This window comes from Hyposmocoma kahamanoa, unplaced genomic scaffold (assembly GCF_003589595.1).
Source record: "Hyposmocoma kahamanoa isolate Upper Pololo Valley unplaced genomic scaffold, ASM358959v1 240, whole genome shotgun sequence".
NCBI classification, from domain to species: Eukaryota; Metazoa; Arthropoda; class Insecta; order Lepidoptera; family Cosmopterigidae; genus Hyposmocoma; species Hyposmocoma kahamanoa.
The window spans coordinates 1,001,883-1,013,458 of NW_020653757.1; the positions used below are offsets into that span (position 1 = coordinate 1,001,883).

At 35.8% G+C, this 11,576-nt stretch overlaps 1 protein-coding gene across 2 annotated transcripts; it reads right to left on the bottom strand.

Moving 5' to 3' along the window:
• Positions 1-1,673: 1,673 nt before the first annotated feature.
• LOC113228789 lies at positions 1,674-5,768 on the bottom strand. Of its 2 annotated transcripts, XM_026462173.1 has the most exons (3): positions 5,512-5,768; positions 3,041-3,092; positions 1,674-2,936 (listed from the first exon to the last, which is right to left on the bottom strand). In XM_026462173.1, exon 3 carries the CDS (start codon positions 2,926-2,928, stop codon positions 2,008-2,010), a length of 921 nt encoding a protein of 306 aa, XP_026317958.1. In that variant the 5' UTR covers positions 2,929-2,936; positions 3,041-3,092; positions 5,512-5,768; the 3' UTR covers positions 1,674-2,007. The 2 variants fall into 2 exon arrangements, with proteins under 2 accessions (XP_026317958.1, XP_026317957.1); XM_026462172.1 differs by lacking the exon at positions 3,041-3,092.
• Positions 5,769-11,576: the final 5,808 nt, after the last annotated feature.

An 11,576-nucleotide genomic window follows, 5' to 3' on the forward strand; every position in this document is an offset into this window, starting at 1 on the left:
AATTTGCTAACCATAGGAAATGAGCACATGCGACATACTCCACATATTTTCCGACGCATCCCAAATTACTTATGGTTGATGCGCTTATATACGAACTAACGATGTCAATCCTTTCATATCGGTGAAAGAAGATACTTTGTACCAAAAAAATGTCGACTCTAAAAGTATTTCTAGATTAGAATTATTAGGTGCAAATGAAAATTTGAACGTTTTAATTTTTGGATGCACTCCACCGTAGTTTGGTTACATATTGGCCCTGCACTTACTAAAGCTTTTCGTTCCGCCTTAACCGGTGACTTAATCTTTTTACACTCAAACGGCAAGGAGACCTCTGCAGATTAATGCTCGTATTCCAGAACTCTACTCAATACTCAAGTCAGGATTTGAGCAGACTTGAGTATGATTTCAAGCACTGGAAATACGACCCTAATGGCAAGGCCTTAAGTGTGATTTTCAGTGCTCACTGCAATACTTAAGTCCTGACTTGAGTATTGAGTAGAGTTCTGGAATACGACACTAAGGGTCGTATTCTAGAACTCTACTCAATGCTCAAGTCAGGATTGCAATTGAAACACAAGCACTGGAAATACGACCCTAATGGCAGGGAGTTGAGTATGATTTCGAGTGCTTTAAACCATACTCAAATTCTGACTTGAGCATTGAGTAGAGTTCTAGAATACGACCCTAAGTATCTAGGGGCCTCGCCTTAAACGTACTTACTCAGAGTAAGTAGTTCAGGTTAACAACTAACCTTTTGGAATGTAAAACAGTTGTTTTACCTAACGTTGTACCTAATGCAGCTGTCTTCAACAGCCGACCAATGTCACTTCTGCCCGCAGATCCCAATGACCTTACCTCACTTAGTCCACCCCATTTCCTCATACGAAGACCCTTAACTGCGCCAGCCTGCTAGGACTCAACGGAAGCTGCTCATCATCGCCTGCTTCGCTACAATCGAATCGAATATTTTTAAAAGGGATGGTCGCAGGAGTAGGTTAAAATGCAGATACTTAGGACCTCTGACAATATACTCAGACTGATTTCACTCAAGTATCAAGAAGGACAATTTTGAAATGCTTAGTAGGATCGTGCGCATCTTTCCCGGTAAAAATGAGTTTCCGATAATAAAGTACACGTAAAGGATAATACGTACGATGACAGTAGCACATAATTGCTGTTGGAAATGCATATTTTCAAGGCCGGCCTTATCGATCGTCATATTCACGGATACTGGCAATGAAGTGCCAAACGAGAAAAGTATTGTAAAGCTCATTACAGTTAATAGTAAAGGTACATCCGAATATTATATCCAAAATTGTTGAACCAATGTTCAGTCAGAATTCTAAAGAATATTGTAATACGGTGAAAAATGTTGCACTACGACTGCAGACCTGAGCAAGCTCTATCGCTTACGTCTACCGTCAAGGGAAATAATCAAGTCGGCTCCAAAGCAGTTACGCAACAACTTTGTGCTGCTTGGGAAAGAACTTTAGTAAAAAATACATATTCACGATAAAAAAAATTTCACTTTTTTCATGAAAAAATACATAGTAAAAACAAAATTTTATATAAACTAAAGGTTAATATCCATTTCTTGCGTACTTGGATATTTATTGTTCCTTCTGTCTCTTGGATGACAAAAATCCATAGTAGTGAGTTTATACAGCGACCTGTTTAGTTCTAGGAGTTTGTTATCATATGTTTTGTTTGTTATGTTTCAAACAAATATTGTAAATGATAAAATGTGTCCAAATGTTAATTTCCAAAGATCAACCACAAGAGTTTTCTGATCATTGTTCTCAGGAGAATCTGCTTTACATTCGAAAAGTAGTAGAGTCTAATCAATTTCACGATTTCGCAACAACTTTGTGTTGTTGTGGTAAGAAATGATACTTTTCTAATGAAAAAAATGCGCAGTGTATAGAAAATATGGAAAATTACATTGTTACAATCTGTATAAGTGGAGTATTGAGTTTTCCGTGTGCTTCAAACTCACGTATTTCCGTACTAAAGAGTTATACCAAACTTCTCCAAAAAGGATTCAATTGCTGAGTCTATTGTAGAGAAATAGGCTTCTGTTACATAACTTTCGTAGATTTTTTTATCGTAAGCATAGTAGTTTACTATAATTGCCTCCATGGAAATCGCTGTAGGTGTGCCTTTGAATTCATTACCTTGATTCATTTCATTGAATTCATTTTTAGTAAATTTTTTTGCAGTACCATTTTTGGCAATCTCAAAAATGCGATTATCCGATATAAAAAGAACTCCTTCGTCCACAGACACTACATCGTTTGCGAGCCCAACGTAATTTGGATTTGCAGGTAAACCTTCGACTTTTTTAACTCCTCTTGCTGTTACTACATAAGGGTCTTTCCCAATTAAAAAGTAAAGATTGTTTGAATAATCAAGCATTATTTGGTCGACATTTGCTAAGTTTGTCTTAATTTTCTTATTACCATGATCAACAATTTTTAAGACCTTTTTATCTTTCGTAAGAACAAAAATTGCATCATTCCCTTTCACATTGGCAATACTAATTAGGTCTTCATTAAAATTGCCATATTTATTTGCTGTATTCTTTTCGTAGTTATATACATATATGCCACGTTTAGTTGCAAAGAAAGCTTGGTCAGTTTCATTATTTGTTGTTGTTACATCAGTGCCATCGTCTAATAATTTGGTGACTGTGCCGTTATTGAAAACATAGAGTCCTTTATAATCTTTACCGTTTGAAAGGTCGGCTTCCACAAAGAAAAAAAATAGCCCTCTATTAACAGTAGCTTGGCCACTCCTATGGTTGTTGATGATGTTAATAGGTACTACAATTCTGATAATGTCATGGTTCCCGGTGTAAACAATTTTGGTGAAATTGTTTGTGGCCGAGAGTATTGGAGCAATAAAAAGCATTAACACAAATAACCGCATCTTTTTACCTGAAAACAATGTAAAAATGAGTATAAAGAGAACAACGATTTGAAAGTATATACATGGTGCTACAAATTTAAATGATACTAGGAAATTAACTTTTCATACGTACTCGATCGAAATATATGGAACAACGAGGTTTATTTCCCGAGAAAAGATGGACCCTATAACAATAATTGCTTGGATTGTACATGAACATTAAAATGTTTCGATAATTTTGTTGGAACTTATAGTGTGTGTTGATTGTATTGCGCCTTATTAGACATATGTTTTTAACAAATGTGTTGATGATAGTGTGTTTCTTGATTTCATGAGGCAAAACAAAGTTATTCCTCCTTTTGAATCTGGTAATAATTCAGACCCCACCAATTTCCGTAGCCCGGTGGTACGACCCCAAGTTTGGGGTGCGCAGGAGTAGTTTTACACAAATTATTTGTTAACTCAGCAGCACAGTAATGAGATGAAAAAAAAAGGACCAGAGGCGGGGGACCTACTTATAGGCGAACCCCCCTCTGTGGAATTTGCATCTTTTCGAAACGGTGGTCATGGACGAGAGTAATACGACCTTTAGAAGGTCAAATCTCAACCATACATAAATATGTTGATATGAAGAACCGGTAATATAACTATTGGTTAACCGATCAATTTGTTATTTTACTAAAAAGACTTACTAGCACACAAAAAGAAAAATTTAGGGAGTCTCCCTGTATTAAAAATAGTGAGGGTACTTATTTGTTTTGGTTGTGTCAAATCAAACAAAACAGTGAATGAAGCAAAATTCTAGTTTTAATGTTTTATATTTGCAGTTTAAGTGAAAAACTGCTACACTCTCAATAAAAGATTTTTTTAAATCGAAATCAGATGTGTGCTCATTTTAACTGTAGTTTAACTTAACTTTGTTTTAACTCTGACCATATTAATGATACCCTGTCTAAGGTAGTTTATTGGTTTAATGCTAACAATTTATTGCTTAATGCCAAGAAGACAGAATGTGTTAAATTTAAAATCGACTAGTCCAAGCATAGAAATAAACGGAGAAAAGTCAGACCTTGTTAATAAAGCAATATTCTTGGGAGTGACCTTAGATAGTAAACTTCAATGGTTTCCACATATATCATCCCTGGCCAGCAGATTAAGCACCGCTGCATACGCAGTCCGCAGAATACGTGAGCTTACCGATGTTAGTACTGCTAGACTAGTTTACTTTAGTTACTTCCATAGTATAATGTCCTACGGGATTCTCACGTGGGGTAAAGCGGCAGATGTTCAAACCACATTTGTATTGCAAAAACGAGCGATTCGTTCTGTGTACCGTCTAGGCTCTCGGGTTTCTCTCAGAGAAAAGTTTAAGGAGACTGGTGTCATGACTGAGGCATCACAGTACATTTGCTCAAATATTTTATATGCCCGTAAAAATATACATAATTTCAATAAGAAGATATCCATAATATTAACCTTAGAGCTAAGTCCAAACTCATGGTACCACGATTTCGTTTAACCAAGGTAAACGACTCTTTTATGGGGAACTCTATACGTTTTTACAATAAGATTCCGGAGCATATATTAAATTTATCATTTCCTAAGTTTCAAAACTACATTAAAAATATTTTGATCGAAAAATCATATTATAAAATTGAAGACTACGTGTTAGATAAAGATGTATGGAAAGACGACATGGCTCCAGAATCCACACAAATTTGATTCAAAGTGTATTCCATAGCATTTATGCTTATTTAAAAAGCGCAATCCCTAGAGTTTCTTGCTCGTTCTTCTCAGGGAGGTCAGCGAGGTGAACGAGCAGTAGCTTAAATGTGACGTTTTCAAGTGTAAATTTATAATAATAAATAAATTTAATTTGGTTTCACTCGGGGTCGCTGTACAACCGATGCTGGTGTTGAGTTAATTAACATATATGAATTGAAAACTTGCTACGTACGAATTAACTGCGTTCCAGTAAAATAAAATAAAATTTTAACAAATCTAAATTTTATTTGTGACATGGAAAATTATGTATTTAAATTTGTAGCTTCTTTTCAATTTCACCCTGTATATTAATGCATGGGAAGACTAGCATGATGCTGTTGGTATATTCTGTGACCACTCCAAGACATTTGCGTGTATGCATCAATATATTCTGATCAGGAAGTTTTGCAATTATGATATTGCAAATTTGCCCGTAACTTCGACTTTCTTAAATCGTATTTGAGTGATAAGGTACAGAGAGGTATGAGATCATTTAAGTCTGCATGGGCGTCCCTCAAAGTGCAGTTTTAGGTTCATTTTTATTGTTACTTTGTATTAATGACTAGTCTCGTGAAGGGTATAATAGAAAATTAGAAGTATTGTTTTCTGATGGTACTTCTTTATTATGAAAAGTTAAAAGGCACCAATGTTCCTATAGCGATGTGAACAATGCTATATCTAAAGTTGTAGATTGGTTTGCACTTATAACCTATTCGTTAATGAGAAAAAAACGAATTATGTGAAATTTACATTACTTAATGTTAGACAGATGGCCACAAACATTATAGTTAGAAACGCAAAATTGAGCCTTGTAGAAACCGTTGTAATTTTAGCACTTACAAAATAACGTGAATGCTCCGTCCACCGCGCGAGTCTACAATGCACTGGCGGCTCTTAAAGACGTTTGAAATGTGACGGCTGTACTTCACAGCAAATGGAATATCACGCAAACAAAGTCGACATGTTTGCAACTACTTTTATTGTCCACCGCGGGAATAGAGTTTCGATTACCAGCATTGTTTCATTTTTAACAGTTTATGTAAACGGTTAAACCTTCCTTTTATACAGTCCAAGGTTCGTGTCTCGGGTGTATGACAATCGGTCAATAGCTCGAGTGTGATCAAAAGCATGCGATTATAACACACATCGCTCATTTGGTGCTACACTGACGCCATTGTACTTCTTGTAATGCTACAGGAAATTGATTTAAATTGATTTTTAACTTTTATTTCAAATATACGACGTATATAAATTTTAATTCATACAGACCTAAGATTTTGTCTTAGGTCTGTCCAGACAAACAGTCCTGTAGTTTTTCACGCCATTTTCGCAAATTTTCCGCGAATTTCGCCACTACCCGGGATTGTTTTTAATTTATTTTAAATATAGTAAAATGAATAGTAAAAAGAAAAAAACTATTGACATGATTCTAGTGTTAATCGATAAGTATTTAAATGCTCGTCACCTTTAAATATATTTTGTTTCTTATTACAATGAATATACAAAGTGGTTATGAGTTAAATCGTAAAACACTATGAAAATTTCTCAGAAGTATTCAGAGTACTCGGAAGTTAGCAAATAAAGTCGTATTACAATCATAACTGTAGTCTAAACAAAAGCTACTCAAGTGCTCTTATCGTTCATGTTATTTTTACCGTAGATTAATTGGATCTCGAGTTTGAAGTGTTTATATTACACGCGGCTTATACGTGTGGCGCACTATAAGTTTCCGGAATAAATAAGAAAAAAATACTATAAATGGTCAGAAATGAATTTATTGTTTCTCCAAATATTCTCTGTTTGCGTTAATGCACTTTTCCATACGAATGAACCAATTTTGAAAACAATTATGCCGTTGATCGCGTAACTGGTTCTTAATTTTTGGAAATAAATAAAAGTCACAAGGTGCCAGATCGGAACTGTACGCGGGATGGCTCATAAGATCAACGTTAGTCACCTTCGAAAATATAATTTGTCTGTCCGGCCGTGTGAGAACTGGCATTATCGTGGTGCAAGATGGTACGGCGTTTACGGTTATTTTTACGGAGTTTGTCAATAACTTCCGGCAAACAAATGGTCGTGCACCAATCACTATTCACGGTACAACGATTCTCCAAAGCAACATTAGCCACGTATCCAGTTTTATTAAAAAAAGAAGCAATCATCCGCTTAGAGACACTTTGCTCGCGCGCGACTTTGGTTGGTTTCGGCTCATCTCGAAAGACCTATACGCTCGATTGCTGCTTTGTTTTGGGATAGTAACTATAAATCCATGTTTCGTCACCTGCTACTATGTCCCACACCAAATTTGACGCCCCTTCGTTGAATCTGGTAAGCATGGCATGGCACCAAGTGACGCGATTCGTTTTTTGAGCCTCGGTCGGTGTGTGGGATTCACCGAGAGCACAGCTTTTTCACACCCAAATGTTTGTGTAATAGTGATTGTATTTGACTCATGCCTATGCCTAAACATACCCGAAACTCATGGTGTGTCACATGCCTGTCTGTTTTAATCATACGGCGCACAGCATCGATGTTTTTGTTGTTCACAACAGTGGACGAAATTTGTCACTGAGATTCACACGACCGCGAACAGTCATCTTGCATGGTGCTTCATCGCCAAAAGCAGTTTGAAGTCAGGCGAAGCTCCGCTGAGCTGTTAAATTACACTTAAAGTCGTAGAAAATCATACTACGAAAATTTTCACGAGTTAAATCCATGGTGATGTAGACAACCAATTTCTAAGATGACGTCACAATGTAAAAACAAGTGACAATCAGATGAAACAAACTGTATTCTACAGCCATAGAGTTCCATTTTCAAATGTTGTAATTACTTTTTAAATATTGTTTAAGTAAGTGGCCAGTTCCGGAAACTTATAGTGCGCCCTATGTAATGTAAACACATAAAAAAGCTATAAACGTCACAATGATATATGCGTCGCGCGCCCAAAGATTGAGTGGCTATGAAAACGACTAATGAAGTTTCACAAGGATCATCCTAGAAAGTTTGTTTATAGTTTACTTTAGCTACTTTGACAGTTTAATCGCATACTCAAAGACAAACAAAAAATGAAGTACAGCAATTTGTATGAAAACCAAGCGTGCCACATTTTTGTACCTATTATGACGTCACAAGAACTATTTAGTGATGGGAAACCTCCTTTCGCTCTAAATCGATTGATTGCACGGAACACGCGTAAATACGCGTATTCCATTCAATTAATTGATTCTAAATAGAATAATTTTTGTTGATGTAATTGTTGAATAAAAGTAGTCGTAATACTAATATAGTAGAAAAATACTAGAATAAGATATTAATGTCATTTATTAAAACTTGTTTTTAAAAATGTTGGTTAGTTAAAAAAATCAAGACTGAATTTTAATCGACTTCAAACATAAAAATTTTGAACATCTTTTTGTAATAGAAGATCTTATCGACTAACTTAAATAATGAAAACGCACGTCAATATATGAACTTGCGACTGCCTTAATTAATTTTACTAGATGGTTTTCTGTTGGTAATTGATCAAATTGATGAATGACAAGACAAATGAAAATGTTACTGCTGACAAAATATGGTAAAATCTTATTAATCAGAAGAGGTTTACTTAATGACACCCTCGTGTGACATACTCAACACTCAATATATTTATTGCATTCATGGTACATGTCTTAAAATTAAAATAATGCTACACACACATGTGAGCCCTTTATTAGGGATAACAATAAGAGCAGAGGTAGGCCGAGGTTTCAATTATTAATTAGAATTGTTATTTAACAAATAATAATACAAAATAAAAAATATGTCACATAATAAGAAATACGTCATATAATAAGCAGAATTATGTCACTTGAAAGTTTGAATTTAATAATATTAATTTTAATAAAAAATAATAATAATATTAATAAAATATGTAATCTATACAATAGCATAACTTTATAGTATATATAGGAAATGAAACTATTTTTCCGGATTTAAATCGCGTATATTTGGTGACCATTCCAATTTACGCTACACTGTTTTCTTTGTGAAATTAAAAATAAGATATTTAATTAAATAACTATTGTAACTATAGTGAAAAAATAGGGTCGTTTGCATCAATATTAGACATAACTGGTTGAAGACTGTACCACTTCAGTCAACCGTGACCATGGGACCTGTAAAGGGCCCGAAACGTCGGTTTGTTTGAAAAAACAAATATACGCGATTTAAATCCGGTTTTCCGGCAATCCGATTTAAAAGTTTCATTTCGTATGTGTAACAATCGCGAAAACCTAAGAACTCGATTTATAGTATATAATTAAGGTTTATTTATTACTCAAATTTATTACAATATTATTATTTTTATTTGTCATCAAAGTATTCATTTAAATTGTAATAGCATTTATTGATAAGATGTAATTTTAATTTATTTACAAACAGTGAATACTTTTCCTCGTTTTTAATAATGGGCGGGAGCTCTTTGAATATCCTCACCGACATCGAGTGGGGACTTGAACTGTGTATGTGTAGCTGAGATCATGTCAGCAGCAATCTATTGCTTGGTCTCAAAGTGTGTTGTTGAGGCATGTCGTCAATATTAGTATAAAAGTCAGGGTGTTGTTTAATAAATTTACAAATTTGCATGCATCTTTTCTGGATTGTAAATATTTCTCGTGCGTGCATACTATTTCCCCAAAGGATAATTCCGTAATTTAGGTGGGAATTAGTGTAGCATAATAAGCGACCATTGCAGTTATTAGGTCAGTCGTTTTCTTTATCTCCCTCAGTGCGTACGTGAAACTAGTAGTAGTGAGACTTTTTCTTAATTTTTTGTATGTGACATTTCCAGTTCACATGCGTGAACTGTATTACTCTATATTTAAAAAGCAAAGTGACCCTGTGTACTGTTTCTACAGGCGTATGTATAATATACTAAGTGTAGTCAGTAAATTTTTGTGATTTGTTTAATATTTCTCGGATATCTAACTCTGCAACTCTGCAAATTTGGATAGCATCTTAGGTGGGATAAACTAGACCACCTTGGACCTTGAAAGCAATGACTCATACGTACGTCCAACTCCAGGTTTTCGTAAATACAACGCACTGTTACATTATTCGCATTTTATTTATTTTTTGTATTGCTATTTGCTCACTATATTCGGACATTCGAGGTTATCGAAATTACAAAAGTTATCGAAATTACAGATACTACTGATAATAGGTACTACAAAACGGAAAAAAAAACGAAACGTTACTAAACGTTAGAACAAAAAGTTATAGAATATTTTTATAACATTGCTGAGGTTATAATAATTTTTGTCCCTTTTTTTCAAAATCGATCAGAATCAAGAACAGTGTTGCCTAACGTATCCATCACTAAATGTTAAATTTGGTCAAAAAATGTACAAGCGGCCGTACCATGAAACTGAATGCATTATACAAAACTGCATTCGCTCGATATTCATGGCGTATTAACAAAGGATCACAAATACATATATCGCACCAAGTGAAAGCCGCAATGTATTACAAAACATGAGGCACACACTCGCTTGCATTTATTTTATTGCGGAAGAGAAGGTGAATCTCTTTGCCTCACTCTTTGCAGAGAGTTCGCGTCTGGATGCCTTAGGGAACCTACCACCTACTTTACCTCAGGCTGGCTGCACTATGGTGCCAGTTCGCTTACGCCAAAAAGAGGTTCTGTACCGTTCCGTACTGTCTGCAACTCTCTTTCTGCTGTATATCAATTATATGTTAATTCCAGGCACCTTTGTGTATGCTGGTGACAGCACAGTTGTAGATAGGTACTTGACCAATGCAAGGGTCAGTGGAGAGGAAATCCAGACTTGTCGAGAATCCATGGTTAGCCGTTTAAATTTGACACTCCAGGCAGTCTCCGATTGGGGCAATGCCAATCTTGTTAAAATCGCTACCAAAACGCAGGCGTGTCTATTTTCCACAAAACGGAGTCCCTTTGAGCTGACTCCGACTTTTCGTGATATATCCATACCAATAGCCGACTGTCTCCAGCTACTTGGAATGGACCTGTCTTCCAATTTGAACTTCGGCAGATACATGGAATTGAAGGCCAAAAATGCAGCAAGGAAGCTTGGGATCCTTTCCAGGGTGAGGCGTTACTTTACACCGAGATAGTTGCTTCAGCTGTACCAAGCACAAGGCCGATCGTGTATGGAGTACTGCTGCCACCTTTGGGATGGCTCTGCTACATGTCACCTGGCCACTTTGGATTCAATTGAAAACCGTGCCAAGAGGCTTATAGGTGACTCGGAATTAGTAGAGTCGAAGCTGCAGAGCCTTGAACACCGCCGTAAAGTTGCCTGCTTATCGGTAATTTACAAGATATATCACGGAGAGTATGCTATGGAATTACACGACTTAATTCCGCCTTCCCCTTTCCATCACCGGGGGACTAGGCGTAGGGTTGGGTTCCACCCCTATGTTGTGGATATTCCAAAGATTCGCACGAAGCGTTACGCTTCCACATTTATATGGCGAACGACTATGGAGTGCAATTCCCTGCCTGTAGACTTGTTCCCTGAACGTTATAACTTGGGTCTTTTCAAGGCGAAAGTGAAGAGGCATTATTTAGGTGTGCATGCTCCATCGTCGACCTCATCGTCACTTTCCATAAGGTGAGATAGAGGTGAAATGCGCAATTATATTTTACAAAAAAAAAATTGTTTTCTCGAAATTCATACGAAATTAAAATAATTGTTTTTAATACAGTTGCTCAAAACGTGGTATTTTTCGCACTACAAATCGTGCGGAAAGTTGGATTTCTCGCACTAGTGCTTTTTACTTTTCCAGTTTTTTTTAAATTTACTGGTGTTTTAAGTCTTAAACATAGAACAAGAGTCATTTGCCTGTCAGGTATAAAAAAAAAAAAAAAAAAAAAAAAC